The 24,774-nt window shown below is 50.3% G+C and overlaps 3 protein-coding genes and 1 long non-coding RNA gene across 4 annotated transcripts in view; 2 read left to right on the forward strand and 2 right to left on the reverse strand.

Annotated features, from left to right (window-relative positions):
* Positions 1-13,189, reverse strand: part of SCN8A (sodium voltage-gated channel alpha subunit 8) — a 56,578-nt gene extending 43,389 nt beyond the window's left edge. The window contains exons 1-2 of the mRNA XM_064474218.1: positions 13,054-13,189; positions 1,864-2,193 (exon numbers count right to left, since the gene is read on the reverse strand). Of these exons, the coding sequence (XP_064330288.1) occupies positions 1,864-2,139 (276 nt within the window). The 5' untranslated portion in view covers positions 2,140-2,193; positions 13,054-13,189. The remainder of the gene's footprint in view (positions 1-1,863; positions 2,194-13,053) is intronic.
* Positions 13,190-16,723: 3,534 nt separating this feature from the next.
* LOC104044194 (thiol S-methyltransferase TMT1A-like) lies at positions 16,724-19,805 on the forward strand. The gene is made up of 2 exons (XM_064474174.1): positions 16,724-17,138; positions 18,710-19,805. The coding sequence occupies exons 1-2, from the start codon at positions 16,724-16,726 to the stop codon at positions 18,997-18,999; spliced, it is 705 nt and encodes a 234-aa protein (XP_064330244.1). The 3' UTR covers positions 19,000-19,805.
* A 994-nt stretch (positions 19,806-20,799) lies between these two features.
* Positions 20,800-22,756, reverse strand: LOC135317818 (uncharacterized). The gene is made up of 2 exons (XR_010376460.1): positions 21,955-22,756; positions 20,800-21,845 (listed from the first exon to the last, which is right to left on the reverse strand). It is a non-coding gene; the product is annotated as an uncharacterized LOC135317818 (long non-coding RNA).
* Positions 20,982-23,701, forward strand: LOC104044193 (thiol S-methyltransferase TMT1A). The gene is made up of 2 exons (XM_009503978.2): positions 20,982-21,790; positions 22,750-23,701. The coding sequence occupies exons 1-2, from the start codon at positions 21,287-21,289 to the stop codon at positions 22,984-22,986; spliced, it is 741 nt and encodes a 246-aa protein (XP_009502273.1). The 5' UTR covers positions 20,982-21,286; the 3' UTR covers positions 22,987-23,701.
* The last annotated feature ends 1,073 nt before the right edge of the window (positions 23,702-24,774 follow it).

A 24,774-nucleotide genomic window follows, 5' to 3' on the forward strand; every position in this document is an offset into this window, starting at 1 on the left:
GCGTTTATGGGAAGAGGAAAGCTCTCTTCACAGAACAGCAAGTATGGGTTGGCAGGGCTGTGAGAGTTTGTCTTCTGCCTCCAGAACCTTCCCCTCCATCTGCAGCTGCTCCAGCTCCACGGAGAGCTCACATCTTGCATGGCAGGCACCCTGAGTGAGCAGAAACCTACGGCTCTCTCCTGGAGACATGACAGATGCCTTCAAAGTTGGGACTGTGGCTTATTTTCCTCTAAAAATGAAAGATTTATTAATAGCATTCTGTTGGGAGGCAAATATGGAGACCGATAAAGCGTGAGGGCTACCAGGGTTCTCCCCTGCCTCCTACCTCTGGTGGAACATTGAGACAACCAAGAGCCTTTGCCCACTGCTCCTGGAGGTGGCAGTGCCACTGCCCCTTCCGCACTGCTCTCCTAGTTTAGCTAGAAAGAACGTGGCCCAATTCTCACACACACACTGTCCGTTCAACTACGTGAACAGGAAGAGGGCACAAAACACTCCTGCTTGGGTTTGCAGCGACATTTCATAACGCCTGCTTTGGCTGGGGGCAAGTGGACGTACAAAGGGATCCCGGGAACTGCTCTTCAGCTACATGCCTCTCCTTCACAGCCTGCCCACGCCAAAACCAAAGGCCACCAGAACCCTTTAATAAAGAGAAAATATTTGTTTAATAAAGAGAAAATATTTCTGAGGGTTAAGGTAAGCTACCTTGTTCCCAGCAACAGCAACTGTCAGCACATTGCCTGAAGTACGACGTCCACCCGAACACGAGCCTGTCTGGTATTCACCACATACACAACTCGCCGCCTGAGCTGGTGCCTGCACTCCTAGCGCCACCGCCACCACAAATAAGCCTTAAATTCAGTAGTCTAAGTGCAGAAAAGGATGGTCAGTTACACCCAACGTTAGCAGCAAATTCAGATGACTTCATGTGAATAACGCCCTGCCGGTCACAGAGGCACTTCTGAGCAGGGCAAGAAATGTCTGCCCCAGCACAACGCCATAAAACATTTTGTTACCCGTGACAACTTCCTGATTTTACATGACAGCCGTTCTAGCCAACTTTTGACCGGCCACATCACAACTGTTGTCACACGTACGGCCAAACCTCCAGCCTCTCAAGTGGCACAGCTAAGCCTGAGTTTTAGAAGGTGATTACCTCAGCTTATTCAAATTCAATGTCTATCAAAGAAAGCAGTGTAATTAAACAGTAGAAAAGAACCTCAGTTTTAAGTCACCTAGCCTTCTAAGAAAATCAGTGATCACGTTCTTCCTTATTTTACCAGTAGAAGATCCCTCCCCTCCATTTCCAGCACAATATTTGCCTACTCACCACTTCCTTCACGATACCACTTCATTCCTTAATAAATCTCAGCACCCATAAATGCCTCCTGCCACATCACCTTAATTCCACAGACAAATATTTTAGAAATAAAAATTATGAAGACGAAAGCAACTTAATTAGTTTACCTCACTTCTTTTTTTTTGATGATTCTATATCCCACTGCTTCATAACAATTAAATTCAGGCTGAGTTCCGTGCAAGTAATGAAATACACACTTAAAACCGTTACCATTACCCCTCAGTTAAATTCTTCTTATTGCCCTCATGGTTAAAATTGGCACATCAGCACAACTTTACTTATTTTTAGTTTCCAGATGTTGTTCTCCTAACTCCATCCAAGCAGGTGCTTAAAGATGGATCATATAATCTCTATTAAACCTCAAAGAAAAACATATAACAAAACAAACCAACCAAACAAGCCCCATCCAAAGACTCCATTCTTTGTCTTCTACTTAAACCATACCCAAACCTGCAATTTCCTACGAAAAAGGCGGTTTAGCGACTCCTTTCTTGCAGACTCACTTTCTGGGTCATATAATAAGGGTCAAAGTCCTCCAGTGGTACAGCAACCAGGCCTTTCGGGATGTCCCCGTAGATGAAAGGCAAATTCTTCCCCGCCTCAAGGTCACTGTTTGGTTTTGGTTTGCTGTCCTCATCGTCATCCCGGTGGCTGCTGTCTTGCTTTGGACGCTGCTTCTTTTTTAATTCTGCAATGTGTTTCTCAATGTTAGCCAGAGACTCTGGAGTGAAGGGTTTAAAACTATCAGGGCCTGGTGGTGCGAGCAGCCGTGCTGCCATCTTTTCATCCTGCAGCAGCTTCTTTAGTTGTGTTGCAGCCGGGACAGGTCAGCTCTGCAGGGGAGCAAACAGCACAGGCAGAACAAAGTCAGTCACTGCAAAAACAAGACAGACAAGCACAGAGCGTTGAAGACCCAAAGGCAGCTCTGGTCTTCGAGCCCTCGCAGGGTGAGGCAAGCAGACCCGCTGCTTTTCAGTCCCAACGAGCCACCGGCAGATGGACACCAAGTGCTGGGCAGCGGGTGACCCTGCCCGCCGCCCTGCTTCACCCAGGTTTGACAACACAAGCGCACGCGCGCCTGGAGCCCCAACAGCCACGCTGACGGCTATCCTGATTTGGGTCTCTCCTGAACACAAACTCTATTCCGGACTACAGAAACCATTCGGAAAAGCAACTTTATCAAATAAAAACTGATTATTAGATAAAAATTCCAAGTCAGCTCCATCCCCAGGATCGGGACACGGTGTTCAGCCGTGTCTAAAACAGGTTGGGAACTATCAGCACACCCCTTACCCTGCTAACAAGGCATTTAGCAAAGCACTCCCCTCAGTACAACGCAAAAGAGGAGTAACTTGGGGCTGGGTTTATGAGCCAACACGCATGGAATACGCTGAGCTCTTTTGAAGAAAAAGTACTCCTTTGTGTCCTATCAGATATTATTGCAGTTAAGGAGAAGTTTCCTTAATGACTTTGGCGTGCATCGGAACAGGTGAGCCAGGGCGCAGGCTGAACGCGGCTTTAGGCAGTGGGCTCGACCCTTCCTGCTCCGGAGCACGCTAACATCTCTACTTTGGGAAGTCAAATCTCACCCTTTCATTTTACGTACATATAATTATCGGGGTTTCTATTCATTTCAGGCCCTAAGAATGAAATAATTTTAAGAGACTTTCATCAAGCACAATCGTAATTTCTGAAAGTTAGGTTTCTGTAATATGCGGGTTAGGCAGAGTTGACTTTGCATCAGATGCAGCGCAAACGAGCATCCCCGTGATACGAAGGGAAGCGGACGCGGTACAGAAGCGCAGCTGAGGAGGACCCCACAGAGCTCCCCACCTGCAAGGGAGCACTGACCTCGGACAGGATTTTACACTGTCCCTACCAAGAGCACCTTGCTCTCTTCCTGACTCCTACAAAAGAAAAGAGCTGCGAGGAAGTTCGTTTATCTGAATCCAGCCGCCTACAAACCCTCTGCAGCTCCGCGCCTTTTGCCAAGCTCTTGCTCAAGAACCAGCGACAAGAATATATTGCATTTCTGAGACACTGGTGCCTCTTCAGGCTTTTCACACTCCAGGAGGAGGCCAAGAGAGGAGAGGAATTACAGAAACCCTGCACTGATGCAACAGCACTGCAGTACTGCAGGCTGGAATACAACCCAGCCCTGACACGGCTTGGCACGGCAGGGAGGAACCCAAACACCAAAGTGGCACCGGATTCAAGAGGAAAAGCAAAATAACTATGAGTGTACGGCTCACAAAGAGTCTGAAAGCTATGCGGGATAAGGTCCTCTAAGTAAGGAAAAAAGATCATCAGTAAGGTCAGGTCTTTTAAGCTAACATCGACACAGCATCAAAATACTTATTAAAGATTTGGAATCTTTGAAAGAATGACTTTCAAATTCCCTGAAAACTATGATATAGGACTGAATCGTTAAAACTGTAGCATGGTGTTAGCCACCGCTGGTCCCCACAGCCCTTGGCTTTGAAGACTGTACTGTATTCATGCGGGAAGAGCTCACAGAAGCCAGAGGCATCACCGAAACGGAGGCGCGCTCCCACCCGTAAGGTCACGCCTGCCCAGCCTCGGCAACGGGCACGCTCCGAAACAGAGAACCACAACTTTCTACGGACTGCGGTGGACTTCATGATAAATACAGCAGAGATAACCGAGTCCTTTTTTTAAAGAATACCTGAAGATCCCAGCCTTTAATATAGTACCTGGGGTGCCTCCAAAAGCCAGAACATCTAGTGCAAAGTATCCTTCCACGTGATTTCGGGTTATTCCTTGCAACTGCCTCGCTCTAGCGGTGACGACGGCTCTGATTCACATGCAAATCTAAAGCTGCACCACACATGTAGAATTTAAACGCTGTTTCCATCTCAGGTTTTATTTGGAGATCCAAAAACTTACGTATAGATCCTCCTCCTTATGTAACTACACAGCGTAGCCTGGGCTGGGATTCTTTTCATATAAACTTGACCAGGTATTTCTAGAGTAATAACAACAAAGACTCAAAAAAGACGGCAAGAGGGGGAGAGAGAAGCCAGTACCTTGGTCACGTTATCTCTAGAAACATCACAGAATAACTCACTGATATTAAGGAAAAATTAATTTATTCTATTCTTGCAGCATTTGCATGCATTTAATTACCAAATTTCCCACATACTGTGAAACTATATAGCAGCATTGGGGATGTGGTCTAATTGAATGGCACAGATAAATATGTAAGGCCTGAATTTAGAAACCAAAGTAGCTCAGGGACACAGCATAAAAAAGGGAAAAAACCGAAGGCACAAACGAATGCCTGATTCGTACGCAGTTACACAACTGGCAACTGGAAGCAACCACCTAACCTGCTACATGGCCATTTAAAAAAAGAGCAAAACCAAACCAAACCAACAAAAAATCTGACCAACAACCCCCCACCCCCAAATCCAGTACACAACTGCACGTCACAGCGGTTTTGCAGAGGTCCTGCCCATCAACAAGTCGACGCTCGGAGGCTATACCCATAAACCGGGTTAGGAGTTTGCCTCGCGCCACTTACTCCTTGTGTTCACTGTTCTGCGGACTGTTCTGCCGCTGAAGTTACGAGAAGTGATTGCTTTTGTGTCAGCGTTTGGTCCTGACTCCTAGGGCTGTTACTTGCTTCACATTAACACGCAACAGCGACCGAGGGCTTTCATTTCTCGGGAAGTTCGTGCCTGTCCTGACTTCATTTGTTTTGGCAGTAAATTGTCCCATATTAAATTAACGGACAAAGCTAGGACGTTACATGAAAGGATGGGAACGGAATGTTTATTGAATTCCTTAAGTCAGACCCACACAGCAGTCTTTCTATCCTTGATAGCACAACATTACATGTTCTTACGATGAGTCGTGCTTTGCAGCCCCAACAGCCTACCCCTAACCTTCACCTGCACTCAGCACACGCAGACTGACTACCCGGGCTATTTCAGACAGCTAGTTTTAGGTAAGAAACCAAACAACATCCAAATAGTTTGGAACGCCCCCGTTACGCAGCCCAGGTTCTCCAGGCTCAGGAGAGAGAGCAGAGCAGGCCCTGCGGAGTCACGCAACCAACACGCCTGCAGCCCCTTCCGCAGCACGCAGCAGCGGTTCAAACTGCCCGTGCGCAGCATTCACTTGGTACTGAAGCTAAACCTGGTGAGAGCACCAAGGATTTCCACTTTCAAGAGTTGCTGGTCTTCGCAGCAGGAAGAAAAGAAAACCTCAATAGCAACAAGATATGTTCATGTGAGGATACAACAATATTTCTTAAGCATGTCAGCATTCACCGTGGGAGGGGTTCTTCAGTATTCGTTGGAAGAACAGAATGAGTTTAGACCGCATGAACATCCGCTAAAAACCCCAAAATCTCCCCCCCCCAGAACGAGGGTGTCAGCACATCTGATCCTCGGGTGAATTCAGGCTCCAGTCTCCAGTATTTCAGTAAAATTTTCTGCTGTGGAGGCCTGTGTGGGAAGCACAACCAAGGGGGTGAGCTGGTTTTCATCCCTTTCCCTTTTTTGTGTATTTAAATTAGTTCTTAGAGGGTATTCACAAAACGTCAGGCATTATCTAATTATTTGATTTTTAAAAATAAAACTACTACTTAAAGACCTTTACTAAACTTAGTCCTTACCCACATGCTGACTGACTGAACAAATATTAAAGCACCTTCATCCTGAAGATCTCAGGACTTAAGTAGAAAAGTTTCTCTGCAGAGAGAGAGAGACATAGAAAGGGAAAATGATTTGTCCAAGGTCACCTGGAAATCAGTGGCAGAACTGGAAGCTGATCACAAGCACTGGGACTCTCCCAGGCTCCAATCCTGCTAATAACAGGCCATGTATAACAGCCGCCTCCTTTAATACTGTCTCCAGCCACCAGAAGCCTCCCTACACCAGTGCAGCCAGCTCTGCACCTGGGAACAAAACCACTCCTTGGTCTCACCAGCACCTGTCCTGTTTCCCACACGTGTTCTGGGAGAGCTGGGCAGCTCGTCCTCACCTCTCTCAATACCGACACTTCCAGAAGGGCGCAGGCGGCACGGCCTGGGCTGTTCTGCATGGCGAGCTTCTTGAGACTAAAAAGCTCGTAAACTTTATTTTATAGCTGAGCATGGACTTGCTGGGATATACAGAAATTGGTAAGAATAAATGCCAGAGTTTATTTTGGCCCTTCCCCCCGTGATTCTCCAACCTCTAACAAGAGAAACATACTGAAAATTGTGACAAAGACTCTCCACCATGGTAGAGTCGGAGAAAAAGGCACGTGCTTTACGGAGCTCTGGGTAACTGCATCAGGAAGGACGCCACGCTGCTGGGGATCCCAGTGACTTCAAGGGACTCAGGAGTTCGTCCCAGGCACCTGGAGCTCGGTGCACAGAACTCCCTGGGGCCAGCGTGCACCTTTACATGCACATTTTCAACAATCAAAGATTTTACACCAGAAAAAAACTGCTGTACTGAGGTGCCCGGCTGCTAAGATTTAATTATTTTTCCTAAATGTTCCCAGCAGTCCATTTACTGGTACATTATGAAATATTCTAATAAATTATTCAAGCTGATTGTCAAAATAAATTAAAAAACACTTTTGAGGCAATATCTTAGCTTTAATACATTTCTTCATTTATTAATTTGCAAGATTCAGTCATTCACAGTACTTCTTTGAGTTCCTTCGAGAGAGAGCCCTTCTATACGAGTTTTTACATAACCCACACGGACGCACATGGCTTTGGATTAGAACATGCAGGGTTGGGGCAGAAAGGAAAAGACAGTGTAGGTGAACAGCCCTCTGAAATTCTACTGCGGGAGAGCCTAAAAAGCTTCAAGCCAAACCAAAATATCCATGCACGAGAAAATCCGTGGCTAGAAACAGCTTTCAGAAGAACTCGCTGATCTTCTCCCTCTGCAGGAAATTCTGTGTGTCTAGGACAGGCCGATTTTATCAATGAAAAGGTACAGCAACGCAACCGGCTGAGGTGCCGGAGGAGCCTTTCCCTCCGCAAAGCTCTCACGTCACATCTGATGCTATAAAGCGGAAGGAAAAGGAAATATTTTCACTTTCAAGCAATATTTATTGTTTCGTTGCTGGCCATTTTCCCCGCCCTGGGTGAAACACTGCAGAAGCTTCCCAGGCCCTCGTCTCGAGGCAGAGCTCAAGGGCAGACCCTGGACAGGGCAAGAAAGCGCTTCTGCTCTTGAAACAGCGGTGGCGGGACTGAACTTGAACACATGCCTCTAAAGGTAAAAAACTGAGCAGACATGTAGGGAGGAGAGAGAAGCACAAAAGCAACCAAAAGCAACTGAAAAATATTAGAAAACATACTAATATGTGGAGGTGCTTTAATAAAACCTGAGAAACTCAAGATCCAGTAACATGGGATTTTTCAGTCCCTACCAGTAGCAGTGTGACTTCCGAAATGCCCCTCAGTAACTTACCGGAACTAAAAGCAGCCAACCCCAGCTCTCCAGTTCCCTGCTAGCCATGACTCGAAGCTGGCTCGCATTTGTCGCCAATCTCACGTAGGAACTTGGAGACTCACTGGGACTTCGGCGGCTGAAGGGCGGCACTTCGGCTTCCCCTTTTCACAGTCCAACTTCTGAACAAAGAATTGTTTAAAATAGCTGTTGTGTAACAGTTAAGACACTAACCCAGATTTAATGCCTTGCTCAATTCATTCAGCCTATCAGTGACCCATAAAATAGGAGCGAGTAAACAGTTATCCTATACAATAATTTTGGAGGAGTTCATTTAATGTTGCGGAGCACTCAAACGGTATGACTACGAATGGTACAAATAGGGACAAATATGAAGGGAAGGAGAATAAATAACCCCTTCTAGCTCTCTGCTCTTACACAACATAGATCTCAACTTCTGCAACGTTCTGGAATACAACCCATGCAGGCCTGGGGCTTCCTACGGCTGCCTGAGTGATGCTGCCTTCACCTTTTTATCACCCCATGCATACCTCCTCTGATTAGACAAAACCCCACCGCCAACACCACCACTGTCAGCTATTCCTAGTTGTCTGAATGTTACCATCCTGCTACTGACTTCACCAATCGGTCAATAAAAAGTTTGTCTCCTGCTCGAAACACCGCTGGAACAGCAGCATTTGCTGTTCAACCTCATCTTTCTAGAGTATTTCCCACTCAGGTGAAATACATCTCAAACTGAAGGGCCTATGTATCGCTTAAGTCACATTAGATCACTGAGGTGGGTTAAATCCACAAATGGCCTAAGGATCAGCTATCTGGCTCTGCCCCTTCATAACTCTAACGCCAGGCTCCTTTAGTTAAGAGGTAGGGTCCTTAGAACTGGCCTGATTTTTAACGATAATGAGCATTGACACCTCTTAAATTTCCACAGAAATGCTGGGAATTCAACGTGCCTGGAAATAAAGACAGCTTTCTACTATTCTTGTCTTCAGAATAACAATGCTCCTGTCCAGCATTAGTTAGAGAAACAAATTAATTTATGCCTGGGCATGCCCTTAGCCATGAAAAGAAAATTAGGTAAGTTGAAGCACTGGGGAGAGATACGGGAGCTATTTGTGACAAGCTTCAACTGCTCTGTTTTTCAAGGATCCCTCCTCAAAACCCAGTGCCAGAAATACTACCTCAATGGCCAAACAGGAAGATATTGCTGAGTTTGCCCCAACAAGCTGTAGGAGCTCCTGATCCTGAGCAAGCACCACCTCCTCCCCCAGGAGTCAAGCTGAATGGTTTCAAAGTGTGCCCAAACATAGATACACGAATAACCGTGTGCATGTGGGTTTTATTCGGGTTTAAAATTCATATGGGGAGTTCTTGTAAAAATAAGTAACAGCGTACGTATAGAGCAGGAGAGAAAGGAGCCGGCTTTTAGTCATTTTCAGTATTTTCTGCTCCCTGCTTCTCTAGCAAAGGTGATTTTCGTCATGTAACTTAAAGACCCCAACCTGTAAAGTTCAAAAGGCGTTAGATGCTCTTCAACAATGCAACACATTACTGCTCTTTTCTTTTCTTAAAATCCTCCTGGAATTAACTGCTTAGAATACTTTATAACTCCTCAGACCTTCCTGCTAGCACAGGAACAGTGGGAGTAACTCGGAAGGGGCCTCTGAGGTCTTAGAGAGCAAGATTTTTGCATTTTGAAATGGCCATTTTCAGAAAGGACCAATTTCACAGTTTTGCTACAGTCCAGTCCCTGCCGGCTACTCTTCCTACGTCAAATATCCCATATGCTGAGGTGCTCCATGAGGCAGGAAGAATACTTTGTTACAGGACGAGACCAAGGGAAGAGAAGGCCAAAGTTACTTTAACCTTGGAACAGTATTTAAAGACAGTCTTTCATAAGACAGAAACTCATGCAAAGTGTTAAAAGCCAGTCCTGAATCTGAGCTGATGTCAAGGAGTGTTAACGCACTCATGCAGCAGTAAGCCACCTCTTCTTTACTTGTATTGTCCAGCTTAGCAACTGCCCACTCCACACAGAAGTGGAATAATAGCGCATAAAGGGGAAAGTCCGAGCACTTAGTTATTTCTGAACCCCGCCAGCTTCCAGCCAACAGTCCAGCGATGACAAGCTCTCTACCCGACTACCACTAACACAAGCCATCCCATGCAATCTCGTCTCTGTGGTTTCTTAAACTAATTTCCCCATGCTTGTTCTCAGCTCTAGTGCTTTTGTTTTGTTATTTTACTGCACCTCCTTCAATCCAAACCATTTCTTTGAACATAACAGTAAATTATTGATTCTAGTGTATTTGTTGATGTCAATGGCAGTTGCAGCCTCTTCAGGAGGAAGGCAATCAATAGTGAATGGAAATCATGTGACCGCATGAACACGGCATGGCCCGGAGTCGCATACAGCCTTGGGGGCCAATAGCCTCCCCAGTCATTGAAAAATAGTACGGATCGATTGATATGTAAAGCCGTATCTGTTCATTTTAATGAAAAAGCACGCTAGACGAGCCAAGCAAACCCACAAATGAATGCAGACATAACAACAAAAAGGAGGAAGGTGATACCATGATTTAGATTTTAATCTGCTCATTCTCAGTCAACACTGACTTTGTTTCTGTTTTATTTCACCTCCTTTAACTGAGAATGAAAGTACGTCCATGCGCAATTTCTTGCAACATGCAATCGCTCTCTCTGTTTATTAAAAACCTAGCTTTCCACCTCTGTTCACAAAATATTCACATAAACTGTATTTCCAACGAGCAGCACGACACCTAGACCGCGGTCTAGATATAAGCTACACGTACGAGCTTATATAACTCGTTAAATTATTTGTAATAGGTCCAGGCCCTTTCACCCAGGATGAATGACACTGTAGAAGTGTTGAAACACGTAAGAGAAAAAACAGGATCGAGCAACTCTTTGGTCACGTTGTTCATCATCTTATTTCTACATGCCTGAAGCTAAGAATGGGGACTTTCTAAACACACAGCAGATGGAAAAACGCAACTAGCCGAGCTCTGAGAGGCCTCGCGTTTTACTTGTACGGAAAATTGCGTTACGGAGCGCCGCTATGAGCGCTGGCCATTTGTTTATTACTCGACAAGGCATTAACTCCTCTCCCGTCGCTTTACAGCACCAGAGGCTATTTATAGCTTACAAACAGCTTCACGAACTTTACATAACAGCACCCTGCTCCCGAGAAACGGCGGGACACGAGGGGTCGCCGGGCGGTGGCGAGGGGTCGCCGGGCCCCGGGCGGGCGGCGGAGCGGCGGGAGCTGTCCGCTTCAGCACCCCCGGCCCGGCCCCGGCGCCACCGGCGCCACCGCGGCTCCTCCCGGCACGGCCGGCGTCGCCTACAACGTTCGTGCGGGGAAACCGAGAGGAGCTCGTGTGTCCGTCCCCCCCCTCCCCAAGCGCTGCTCCCCGCAGAAGGCTGGGCCCCACGGCAGCCACCGCCGGGGTTACCTCCCGCACGCCGCCCCGCCTGCACCCGCAGCTTTCCGTAGAGGAGCGGCCATCACCAACACAACAAAATAACCATTCCTATGCAAGAATATTTCCAGGCCCCCTCCCTCCAAAACAGGCCGGCCAGCCATCGCCCATGAGAAAACCACTGATGTAACACTCTCTTCCCCTTCTGCCTCTAAAGATGCCAGTAGGAGGGGGCAGTTGGGCTCCTAGCACACCCCTGGTCCTCGTAATTACATCTTCCCCAGTGTGAAATGAGGACATACGGGTCATGGGTTCCCGTTGGGGGTGGAATGCTGCAGTGTTACAAGGACTGGGTTCCACGTCTACGCACAGCAGAAACACAACCAGCGCCCCAGAAACCGACCCCACCTGGCCAAGGCCTCAAGGATCTCATGCCGATCCCCTGCAAGATGGCACACACAGAAAGCCAGCAGTGGATGAACCTACCACACCTGGGATTTCTCTCCAAAATTCAGCTCAGGCCCCTTACGGAGGACTAGCTCCAGCTCTGGTGGCCTTCACGCACAGGCTTTCTGCTCACACACGCTCCCCTTCCCGTCAGACTTTTAGACTTTACCTCGGATCATCTGCAGCTACTGCCGAGGAGCGTCTCTTCCAGCTTCCCCACCCCCACATCAGCTGGGCATAATTTGCACCAGAAAGGGGGGGGGGGAAGGAGTGGAAGAAGACACCCAGATTTTTAATACAAAAAGCTCATGAACATGCAATTCCCTGTCCCCAGAAAGGAAAAAAGTAAAATAAAATAAATTTGCCCTCACCATTCCCCCAAAATCCGTGGGGTGGAAGGAAGCGGGAGCGCAAACCATGATGCCAACATCTGGGTCAGGCTGGAACCTCAAAGCGGCCTCCCCCCCAAACTGTCCTCCAACTTCTCCCCCTCCCCTGGCAGCAGGAGCCTGAGGATGCTGAAGAGCAGGAGAAAAGGGGGGTGGGGGGGTGGCGGGCCGTACCAGCTCTGCAGCTAGGGCTGCGGGGGGAAGGGATACCGAGGAGAACTCCAGTGATCCCTCCTCTCTCCCTCCCCACAGCGCAGACAAAGAGCACAGCCCCGAATTTGGGGGCCTGGGAGAAGGGCCCCGCGGCTCCCCGGGTCGCGGGATGGATGGAGAAGGTGGCCGGACGGGAGCTCCCACTGCCGCGGGTGGGCGTAGGGGGGGATGGCCCCCTCGCAGCCGGGGGGAGGCTGGCCCCCAGGCCGCAGAGCTGCCGCCCTCCCCTGCCCGCGGGGGCTGCGGCCGAGGGCGGGGGGGAAGGGGGCGACGGACCTTCCCCCCCCCCGGGGGGGCAGGGGCTGCCCCGGGAGTCCCGAGGCCGCTGCTGGGGCGTGGGGGGCGGTGTTGGCTGGGGGGGGAAGCGGGGGCTCCCCGGTGCCCCCTTCCTGAGCGCACAGGGCCCGGGCGCCCCTCGGGGCGGGCTCTCCTCCGGAGGCCGCCGGGGCACCCCCCCACCCCTGCAGCAAGAGGCGGATTTGGGCAGGGGGCGATCCCTGCCCCCCCGGCGGCCCCCGCCCGCACCGGGGGTCGCTCCCCACGCGGGCCAGGACCTGCGGAAAACCGCTCTGCGGCAAAGCCCCCGCAAAGCCGGAGGTAGGGGGGGAGGGAGGCATGGGGAAGAGTGGGTGCTGCTGGGGGGGGGGAGTTGGATTTGGGAAGAAAAAAAAAAAAAAAAAAACCAAAAACGGGGGGAGCAAAGTCTGGGAGACCCCGGGCGCCCCCCGCACGGCCCCCGCGCCGGGGCTGCAACTTACTGTGGCCGCTGCACTAGCGCGTCTCCCGCAAGGCGTTGCTGGACTGCGGAGGTGGGGGAGCTGCAGGAGGAACTGCGGTTGTCGCCATCTTGGTGCGCTGCCCGCGCTGCCCCCCCCCCCCGGCGTCCGCGCGCTGCCTGCCGGCAGGGGGCTCAGCGCGCGCGGCCGAGCGCCACCGGCCCGGGAGGGGGGACCCCCGCCCCCCGCCCCGGGAACCCCCCGCCCCGCTGCGGGAGCCCCCGGCCCGAGGGGGAGACACGGGGCCCAACCCGGGGGGGGGGAGGCGGCCCGGCCCCCCGCCCGCAGCGCTGCCGCCAGGCGCAGCTCTAGGCCAGGTTTAAGCTGAGCTTAAAGCCAACCGCCGGTGCTCACGCGACCGCCCAGGGTCGAGCGGGGCCTGCCCAGCCGGTACCGGTACCACAGACCCAGCCCCCAGCACCGGCCCCACCGCGACCACCCGTGACACCGGGAACCGGCGCCGTTCCCGGGGATAAAACCCCAAGAGCCCACGCTGCTGGAGCTGCTCCGCCAGCCCGGCACCGGCCGGCTCCTGCACAAACCCCCGGCGATGAACGTGGCTCTGGAACATCGATTCCCAGCTATTAGAACCAAACTTTGCTTAGGCCAGCGCTTCACCTCGGCCTAATTTACTGCCCATGCGGAACAGGCTTCAGAAATAAGTGGAAAAGCCCTGTAACAAACGCACAGCGCGAGCTGGGACAGGCGGCGCCCCCAGAGCAAAAGGAAAACTTTCTATCGGCCAAACACCTTTTCTTCTCCTTCTTCCGTCTCTTTTAGAGTTTCAGGATAAGCTAAAACCTCAAACGGCCACGCACCTCCCAGACTGCATCACCAAGAGCAGCTCCGTGACCTCGTCCCTGGACTCCCTGGTACCAGTAAGATTTTACAGAGGAAATGAAAAGTGCCAAAACAACATTTATGTCACAGATGCAGTGGCGTTCTTCGCCCGCTAGATCTGGGCACTGCGTTGGCTTCTTCCTTCTAAACGTGACCCGGGCTATTTGATTTCTTCTCCAAGGTCCCTCTTTGGAACCTTCCTGGCAGGTTCCCCAGGGAGCTGTGGAGCTCCCCAAAGCCCAGCAGCCCCCTGAAGAGGTGGAAGCCTCCTGCGGAATATTGTCCTCAGCCACAACCCCATCGTATATGCAGATTTCTGCCTTTTTCCAGTAAAAGAGTGAATAAGAGAGTGCTAATAATTGACCCAAGTTACCCTTCTTCAGTACAAGAGACAACTCCTCCTTCTTTATACATAGAATTTATGCCTATAATACTATGCCTATAATTTATGACTGCAATTTTAGGATCAATTATTATTGTTATGTAGTTCTTGTTCTCAATAGGACTGTACCTGTGTTGCTGTAAGAACCTGAAACTGTATTACGTTGCTGTTTTAGAAAAAAAAAAACAAACAACAAATCCACCTTGCAGAAACGTCCTCTTCATAGAATTTTAAATCTTTGTCCTCTGAGCAGAGCTTTAGGAGCTGTGTGCTGAGCAGACAAGCTAGCAGGACACAGCACTGCGCTGGAGAACTCATTTATCTTGCTTTAGAAATGACACAGGGACTAAATCTGCCCTCACTTTACATCGCTGACTTTTATGGGACTACCCTAGTGTAACACAAGGGCAGACGCGACCTAAAAAATGTAGATATCTCAAGCCATAACTAATCAAAGGCACTCAGACACACATGAAATAGGCTGCTACAGGAAGCTGCGGATTCTGAGAAATTTTCAGTCCAAACTGGACCTTCCATAGCTTGGTTCTCACTCAGGCTTAAGTTTCCAGATGTGAAATAAGTAGAGATAAAACCACCGAGATATAGGGGGGAAATGCACTGAGAACAAACTGCTGAGAAACAGGAGAGTACCTCCCAAATATAGAGCGTTTAGGTGCCCAAACATGAAAGTTAAGTCACGTAACATGAGAAAAAATACCTTCTCTAGGGAGCTAACGGTGCCAGTGGCTTGCAGCTCCCGGTGCCGGGCCCAGGCGAGGCTGCCGGCGCTGGCCGAAGGGACGAGGCAGGGCAAGCCGGCCCCCGGCCGGAGATGCAGGAGCACACCCCGGCTTCCAACTAGGGCACCCACAGAGCTGCTGGGAGCTGTGGGCACGCGGGGCCCTTTGGGGCTGGGCCACGCACCAGAAATACTTCAAGGACATTCTGGGGCCCCAAGGGTGTTATTACAGTTTGTATAAGATATCTTTAAGCAAGGCGCTTAAAGAAATAAATAGGTCAATGCCCTCGGAGGTTCAACAGCGATAACAAAGCAAAACTAAAAGTTCCTAATTGACCTCAGCGGTCCCGGCGCAGCCTAGGAGAGCCGCGATCCCAGGTGAGAGCCATGAGTTCAGCGTGGTCCCCATCCAGAGCTGCACTTGCGCAGGCTGCCCCATCCAACCTTCCGACCAGTCAGAGCCGCCTCGTTCTCTATCCCGATCCAGGTTGAAAGGGAATCCTCGGAGCACACGCTCTGAGTTTCAAAGTATTTCCAAAACAACGCTGCTTTGTAAAGCGGGTAAATATCACAACTCCAGCTAACAGTTTCACTTGCCTGTGATCAGAACAGTAAAGCTGATAAAAAACATAAAACCCTTCCTTGGGTTAAAACAGAACAAAACTACCCAGAACTCGGGCAACAGAACTAAGATGAATCTGTAATTCTCGATCTGGACAATAACCACCTGGCACTGTGCTGTCTCTTTAAGGAGCACAAAGCTGCTCAGGGCAAAAAGTATTGCTTGATACGGATACTGCCTTTTCCTTATTTCATCACTACAGCCCTCGCTTCCCCCCTCACCTTCGGCGGCGTGACCCCCATTGCCTCGTCAGCTCCTAGGCTGTGCGGACAGGGACGTGGCGCACACACGCCTCTGCCGAGCACGCAGGGTGGGCTTCTCTGTGTCTTTGCTAGGACAGGCACCGCGCAAGCCCTCTGAGGCCAAACAAAGTTTAGGAGCTGGAATGCCGAGGTAATTTAAACAGGTTGTTACACGTGGACAGTCAGAGGAGTTGCTACAGTCTAAAAGACTTCTGTATCATGGTGTAATCCTCCTGTTACACAAGCGTACGGTGCTCTTAAGCAAGTTCTGTGCCGCCTATAAGCTGAGGTTGTACCTAAACCCTCAAGCTGCTGGGAGAGGCGAGAGGCGTGGAGAGCGTGCGCCACACACCAAGACGCCGCTCGGAGCCGCTCGAGGTGTGATGATGATACAGCAGCCACAAAACTGATAAGCAAAATACTCGGAGGGTTCGGAACAGGCTCAAGGCAGGCAGGACTGGAGCTTTCTGAATCAATCCAATTAAAGAGGCAATAAATTCAAAGCAAGTTGTACGTTAAGCGGCAAGGCCCACCTGCTCAGCACTGCTTGCCCTCCGCTCCCTGTTCGTTCAGGTGCTCCCAGCAGCTCTGCACAACTGCTGTGCTGCTGCTTTAAGAGGGCACTTGGTGCCCGGCCAGACAGACGGGACAGACAGACATACACATTCAGTTCAGGGGTGGCCCTGGCAGCAGCGAGGGCTGCAGACGGGGCAGGGGGTGCTTGTGGCCTGACACCGGCCACCCACAGGGATGGGGCTCGCCTTCTTCCTCCAGCAATGCGTGCAGCTCCTCCTCCTCCCCGTCCATGTCCTTGCCTGCTTCAGCTTATGGGGCTCCTTCTCTACATCCTTCCATACATCATGGCCAAGGGGACGCCCATCTACAACCATAAGGTCTACAAGCGGAAACAAGAGCTGTTCAGCACCTTAAGAAAATTTGCAGGCCCTTTGGGCCAGCTCACATTGCTGGAAATTGGGACGGGCACTGGCACCAATTTCCAGTTCCACCCGCCAGGCTGCCGGCTGACGTGCACCAACCCGAACCCCGATTTCAGAAAGTTCCTCCTCAAGAGCCTCTCGGAGAACCAGCAGCTTAAGCTTGAACGTTTGGTGGTTGCTTCTGGCGAGGAACTGCATCGAACGCCAGGCGGCACCGTGGACGCGGTGGTGCGCGCCCTCAGTGCCGCTCTCGGTGACCGACGTCGGGGAAGTCCTGACAGAGGCTTTGCGAGTGCTCGGGCTGGTGAGCTGGGGCAGCTCGAGGGAGACAGGGGATGCTGATTTGTGTCCTGATAAGCCAAGCTGTGTGTACTGACCTACATTTAGGAGATTGCAATCACCTGCACCAGGACAAGAGCTCAGAAATGAACCATCATACCCACTTATCCACTCACAAGTAATTTTCTTCTGTGCTGCTCCACCTGCAGATGAAAGGAGCAGCTCGGCCTGCTTCCCCCCTCCCTCCTCAGCACGACTGGTGTGCTGCCACGCACCCACAAGGGCTGGGGTGCCGGCTGCCTCAGCAAGTGGGACATGCAGCTCCTGAATCCGGGCAGCCTGGCTCCCGTGCTTACACAGCTGGGCTACCTCCAAAAACTCCAAGGCTAAAGCTGTTTCAGAAAGAAGCAGCAAAGAAGAAACAAAACCCCCAAAGCCAACAACCCAGGAGGTGCTGGGAGGAGGAGGAGTAGAGCAGTACTGGCTAAGCAGGATTACCCCAGCCCAAGGGGGGACTAATGGGAGGGAAGCAGGAGGGGATGGACATTGTAACACGGGTGAATTATTAACTCCAGTTTCAGTTCATTTGCCATGTGCACTCTCTAGAGAGTCTCTCTCTTATCTTTAAAACTTGTCCACCTAAGCAGGTATTTTCATTATAATCTAAGGTGACACTTGTAAAACGCCGCATTCACATGCTGCTTTCCCAATACTTTTTTTCTCCCGTTGGAATAACTAGGGAAGAGTTTAATTTAAACTTAACACAAATCCTATCCTTGCAGATGAGCTAAATCTGGGTAACGGGCCAGAGCCTCCATGTGTAAATGAGACTTCAGCCCCGCATGTGGCTGAAAACCTAATTAATTCCTGGAGGAAATCTCATGCACTCCTACAAAGCAGAACTAGGGAAGAGGGAATAAGATTGCACCCAACACACTCCAGTAAGAAGGGGAAGGAAACATCAGCTCTGAGCCTTTGACTTTGGAGCCCTTTGGCTCCACTGGCCACAGTTTTACAGGAAAGCTTTGCTTACAACCCTGGATTTGCTTTTTATCTGCTATTTATAAACTCGGAAAGACATTGAACAGAGGTAGTGGAAGATACAATTGAACGTTGATAGGGTTCACACGACTGACAAGGACAAAACTATTCTGCGCCACAGATACTGACTGCGGCCTGGGACACTGGACTTCTGCTTGCTAAAGCCATCTCGCGTGGCTACATCCTTGCTGGTATGTAGGGTGAGCAGATTGTTTATTCCCATTTCTCAGATGAGAAAAACTGAAACAGAGGAAATTAAAGTGGTTTGTCCAAGATCAGCCAAGGCAGAGACAAAAACCTGGGGCAGCAGTTCCTGCCATCAAACCGCACGGCCTCTTGCACAATCCGAAGTTGCACCTATCAGAAATGTGCAGGCATCCCGTCATAACCCCCGTCCTCAGCGAAAACTGTACAGGAGGGACTTTTAGAGATCTCAGAGTTCAAATGAAACACGACTCCAGCACACGTAACATCTAGGAGAGGAGGCTGGTCTTCCGAGAGGCAATAAAAGGCTGCTTGTTTACCACTATGCACAGGCCAAGTTTCTGCATTAAGGGGTGAACAGCCCTCAGGCCTTTTACACTGGGTTTTTTTATGGCACTGTTTTCCAGGGTGGAGCGTTCTATTTCTTGGAGCACGTGGCTGCAGATCATTCCAGCTGCACCTACTTTTGGCAAAAGATCTGCGACCCAGTCTGGAAGTATTTTGGAGATGGGTGTTCCTTGAGCAGAGAGACACAGAAGGAGCTGGAGAAAACTAATTTCTCAGAACTGAATTTGAGGCGCATTCATGTCACGCCTTACTGGATTCCTACTCGTCCTCACATCATTGGGTACACAGTATAATAAGTGACCATGAGCACTGCGGGATGCAGGACCACCCTCCAGCACTCCTTTCGTGCTTTATGGAAGGTTTTTCACCCTTACAGTCAGCTCTTTACAGCAGCTGGCTACCCAGAATAAAGGTATGGAAGATTTCCTGAGCATCCACAGCACATTCAACCTGGGAGTCACGTTCTTCCATTTGTTAGACAGCCCTTCTGGACAGAGCTCTGAAATAGAGCTGCTGCGCAGGGACCAGGCAAACTGGAATGGCGTCTAAACGCCTTTCGGTCCAACACAAACCCAAGGAGGAGGCAGCATCTTGGAGAGCTGAGAAGGGGGAGAGGGCAGAAAGGGAACAGAAGACACATGCAAGCAAGTAGAGAGGGCTAATGTTTTTCTAAGGGCAGAGAATAATGCCCAACCTCTAATGTTTCCAATACAGGACACTTGCATAATAGATACAGCATCAGTATGAGCATTTTCATTTCAGGCTTCCCATTATGAAGTATATTTACGAGCAGGCGTTCGCCTGGCCGTGCCAGTACAGTCCTCCCGGACAGGACTGTTTATTCAGGGAAGTGCTCATTACACCACACGTTCACTGGCATAGCTCTCACTGGCCATTAGATGCTAATGCCATCAGCGCAGATTTAACTTGAACAGCCACCTACAAAGCAAAAAGTGGAACTTCTCTTTACCCTGGGAGAAAATAGGCAGAAATCGCATCTGCGCTGTGAGACGCTGTTATGAGATCAGCCATGTCCTTAGAGCCCTCTGGTCATGCACTACTAACATGTTTTAGCTATGTTTAAACTCTTCACTTTCTACTCTCCCTCTACTAACATGTTTTAGCTACGCTTAAACTCTTCACTGTCTACTCTCCCTCCAATCTAGATCACGCCTTTCAGAGGCCTCTTCTAAAAGCCAGGAGTTTGATCAGGAATGTTGTCCAGTTAAACTCCCCCAGGACACCAAGAGAAGGTGCTGCTCTCTTGGCCACTGTTTAACCCGATCTATGACCTCCTGCAGTATAGCAGCAAGGAATTAAAACCTGGTACAGATTATATTTGTAAGAAAATAATGCATTAACATCTCTATTTTGTGCTCCATACACATCCAATTAGTCTACACACAATGTAATTCCCATTGTTCAAATCTGCTTCTCTAACGTAGTTGCCACAAGGTGGAGGTAGGAAGGTACGACGACGCAATTCGTTAATAAAGCAGTCTAATAACGATGCTGCCCTGTGCTGGATTTTATATTTGCTTTCTTACCGCTAGAGGGAGGAGATAACTCATTCGACAAAGGGACTGCCTGTCACTCAACAGAACAACAAAATTCTCCAACACAATTCACAGTAGAACTGCCTTTATTAGGGACCTGAACTCCCTTCCCTACACTAGGCTCACCTGGAGCAGGGCAATTAAATGCTAGTGGTTAATCTACAATCCTGCCAAGGCCTTTGGAAAAGCACCGGCGACTGCAAAGTTGAAAAAGTTTTACAGAACGCATTTAGCATCGAATGGACCGTTCACTGTTGCCTGAAGTGTATAAAGGTAGTAAAACTAAGCCATATACTCCATGCGGTGATTACCGAATTAATAAATTTCTTTATCTCTGTTCTACAATTCCCATCAAAGGTCTGAAAGATAACTGAGAAAAGCAAGCTCATTCACTGCAAAGGAGCCCATATGCGCATACCAAAGCTTCTCAGGTGTCCACAAACTGGAAAGACTGAAAACTGCTGCTGCAGAGGGAGCACAGAGCTGCCTGGCTCATCCAGCTACTCACAAGGCGCCGTAAATTAACTCTTAAACAAATGTGTTTGAAATGAAATGCTAATCAAACTCCTAATGAAACGCCGACAGCAAATCCAGAGTTCAGGTTAATTTCCTTCAGCTCGCTGGAGACAACACACGGTTGCTTTAAGAGATACAAACTGTAACCTGAAACTGCAGAACACGGAATTAGGGTATCTTGTGACATTTTGCCAGTGGTTACATACGAAGTTGTACTGCCCAGTTTACCCTGCTTGCGTAACAGACTGGCAGCTCCTCTTCCGCCAGCCGCCAGCGCTGGGACGCTACGGTAACTGTTTGGTATGCGGTCCTGCTTTGCCCTTCCTTGCCTGTGACCGGACTTTAAAATCAGCTGTAGAGAAAAGTCTACCAGATCAATCCAAGGAGCTGAATATTCTTCAAGAGGAACACGGCAAGTACATGAGTGGGGCTCGGTCTGAATTCCAAGGGCTCTAATCCACAGAAGAACTACTTTTGCCGAGTACGGATCGTCTGCCCCACGCTGGAAATGACAGAGGCCAGCATCCTCGTCTTCCGTGCCTGCCTGGCGCTGCTTGCCATGCCCATCTACCTGCTATCGTTCCTGGGCATATGGGAGCCTTTCTGCAGGAAGGTATTTTTTCCTTTCTTCTTAGAGAAGATTTCTGCAATTCATGAGCGCAAAACAAAGAAGCAGAAACAGGAGCTATTTCGTAATCTGCCTGACTTCGCGAGCCCCTCAGGAGAGCTGAAACTGCTGGAGATCGGGACCGGCTGCGGTGCTAACTTCCAGTATTACCCACCAGGCTGCAAAGTCACCTGCACTGACATAAACCCCAACTTCCAGCAAAGCCTTTTGAGAAGCATGAACAAGAACCAACACGTCCACTACGAGAGTTTCCTGGTAGCTGCAGGAGAAGACCTGCACGAGGTGCCCAGCGGTTCTGTGGACGCAGTCATCTGCACCCTGGTCCTCTGCTCTGTGCACAGCGTGAACGGCACCCTGAAGGAGGTACTGCGAGTGCTCAGACCTGTGAGTATCTCACTAAACAGTTTTGTTATTACCTTTATCATCTATTCCAGAGGCACTGCACCAAAAGAAAAGAAAAAAAAAAAAAGGAAGAAAAAAGTTGGTTTTGAGGTTACAAACCAGACCCAGTGTATTTCTGTAGTTAAATCAGATTTACCACCACTCACCACTGCTAAATGGTGCAAAGAAGCAGCAACACACTGGTCAGCCTGTCCTAGTCTTAAAAGTAAATGCCTAAAATGAAAAAAATAGTCTGGGAACTAGAGCTGCCACTAATTTTGTAAGTAATTATGGTATATAATTTAAAGCAGAACTCGTTCCTGTGGTGGTGTCTCTCCCCACACACACCAGATTTTCTTTGGGTGGGAAGCTCTCTGTTGGAGACTGAAAGTCTGCATTTTAAATAAGCTGCTTTAGCCTCTTAGAAGTGGGGCTGATCTACCTGTACAACTAGTTTAATTAAATGCCTTAATTCCCTGTAGTATACTAATGAAGCTAAAGATTTAAAAACAGCTGTTTTGTTGGAGTATTTTTTGCAATAGACTTTCAGCCTTTAAAATGGCATTTCAGACAATCCTCTGGGTTGTCAAAAACTGATGAGTTTGAGTAGGATTTATACATTTCTCTTGGTTTCCTTCGAGAAAAGTGACATGCTAGCAACTGTGATTGAAACAAAAAGAGAACAAACTATTGCTATAATAAAAAAGGGATCAGATGAGTATATCCTTCACGCTTTCTGAATAGGCATTTTGAATCTCTGCAAGTTTCCTGCTTAGATTAATGCCAACTGACACCACAAAAGCAAAAAGCGGGCAGGGAAGGGAAGGGGTGGGAGAATAGCGACGAGCGATCAAGCTGCACGTGAGCTGGTCTGTGCTTGAGAGGAGGTGGGATGGAGGGGAGAAGTTCGGCATAACCCCAGCACCTGCTGCGGCTCTGTAAGACAGCTTTGTTTTTCCCAGGGAGGCGCTTTTTATTTCTTGGAGCACGTGGCCGCTGATCATTCCAGCTGGAAGTATTTTTGGCAGCAGATCTGCCATCCGACTTGGAAACTCGTCTTTGCTGGATGCTGCCTAACGAGAGAGATATGGAAGAATCTCGAACAGGCCAACTTCTCGGAGCTGAACTTAAAACACATAAGCGTAGCGCTGCCCTGGACGCCCATTCAGCCCCACATCATCGGGTACGCCGTGAAGTAACCCACCGCCCCGCCAGGCCCTCTCCCCTGCCCCACAGAAATTCCTTGACATAATCAACGCAAACCACGCGGCATAGGCTAATCCTGACATCTGAATTTAGGTAACGCGGTGAAGGACTTCAATTAAAGTTCCTGGTTTAAGCACCAAAAGAGAAGAGAGGGTCAGTTTTCTAAACGTCTTTAAAGGCCTTGCGCTGCCGACCGTGCCTCGCCGGACCCCAGCGCAGCCCACGGAGGAGCCCAGGAGGAGGCTGCGGGAGGCAAACCAGCCCAGCAGGCAGAAATAATATTGCATTAACTCAAGGGAAGTTCTGCCTATGCCTGGCTGACACTGGGAAGCGATTCCTTCGGGTGCTCCCCACCCCAGGAAGCAGCCGGGGCCCAGTGAGCCCTTGTTCGCCGGCACCGGGCTCGACCCGCTCCCCTCTCCCCACGCTCTGTCACAGCTGTTCACGTTCCAGCCTCACAGAACAAGCAGTCCGATGCAAACCCTTCACATCTTACATCTACCCTTAACGTCTAACTTTTGCTCGGCTAGAATTTATTTACAAAAGACGGGGGTGGGGAGGGGAGGAGAGGCACACGCCCTGCCTCCCCACGTTACACTTACCAAAGCCTCTCGGGCACTTGGCTGGCTGCCTGCCTGCCCCTGCGCGGTAATCGGTTCTAACACTGTTCGCCACCGGAGCATTAAAAGACTCGTGTTTAACGTTTAACGGGAAGTTTCTCGGGGAGGCGCCGCAGCTCAGTCAGGAGCCGCCGCCTCAGCGGCGCCCCCGCGCTCCTGCCCCGCCGCCATTTTGTCCCCCTCGACGGAGGATGCGGCGGGGCCGGGCCGCCACCGCCCTGCCGCTGCTGCTGCCGCTGCTGGCGGCCGCCCTGCCCGGGGTGGCGGCGCCGGCGGCTCCCGCGGAGGGTACCGCGGCTGGGCCGGGGCAGCGGGGGTGGGAAGGGCCGGGGGCGGCGGTTTAACGGCCTGAGGGGGCAGGCGGGGAGGGGGGGGGAAGGGGGCCGGGCTGGGGTGTCCCACGGCTCCCCACAGACACGCGGGAAAATCATAGAATCATGGAATGGGCTGGGGGGGGAAGGGACCTTTCGAGGGCATCCAGCCCAACCCCCTGCCCTGAGCAGGGGCATCCCCAGCTCGACCAGGTCTCTCAGAGCCCCGGCCAGCCTGGCCTTGGATGTCTCCAGGGATGGGGCCTCCACAACCTCTCTGGGCAACCTGGGCCAGCGCTTCACCACAGAATCACAGGTTGGAAGGGACCTCAGGGATCATCTAGTCCAACCTTAAAGTAAAAAAGTTCTTTCTTCTATCCAGTGTAAATCTCCCTGCCTTTAGTTTAAAGCTATCCCCCCTTGTCCTGCCACAGCAGGCCTTGCCAAAGAGGCCGCCCCCACCCTTCCCACAGCCCCCCTTTGAGCACTGGGAGGCCGCAATAAGGTCTCCCCGCAGCCTCCCCTTCCCCAGCTGCACAGCCCCAGCTCTCCCAGCCCGGCCTCGCAGCAGAGGGGCTCCAGCCCCCGGAGCATTTCTGTGCCCCCTCTGGCCCCGCTCCAGCGGTTCCATGTCCTTGTTGCTGAGGGCTCCGGAGCTGGACGCAGGACTCCAGGGAAAACTTCACCTCTGCCTAAATGGGATGAATTCATAAAGCAGCAGTGACTGCAGCCTGCTTACCCTCCACGCACACAATAAATCCATACACAAAAAACACATATGCAACCAGATGAAACACACATATTTCATATAACCTAAGAAAACAGCCCTGGGATCTCCAGAAGCTGGGCT

The sequence above is a fragment of the Phalacrocorax carbo genome, chromosome 27 (genome assembly GCF_963921805.1).
Source record: "Phalacrocorax carbo chromosome 27, bPhaCar2.1, whole genome shotgun sequence".
In the NCBI taxonomy this organism is placed as follows: domain Eukaryota; kingdom Metazoa; phylum Chordata; class Aves; order Suliformes; family Phalacrocoracidae; genus Phalacrocorax; species Phalacrocorax carbo.

Excerpts from the sequence above, each read along its gene's own strand:
- LOC104044194 (XM_064474174.1), top strand. The coding sequence starts at position 16,724 with ATGGGGCTCCTTCTCTACATCCTTCCATACATCATGGCCAAGGGGACG. Across the intron at positions 17,139-18,709 it reads CTTTGCGAGTGCTCGGGCTG|GGGTGAACAGCCCTCAGGCC; the intron begins GTGAGCTGGGGC and ends TTCTGCATTAAG.
- LOC104044193 (XM_009503978.2), top strand. The coding sequence starts at position 21,287 with ATGACAGAGGCCAGCATCCTCGTCTTCCGTGCCTGCCTGGCGCTGCTT. Across the intron at positions 21,791-22,749 it reads TACTGCGAGTGCTCAGACCT|GGAGGCGCTTTTTATTTCTT; the intron begins GTGAGTATCTCA and ends TGTTTTTCCCAG.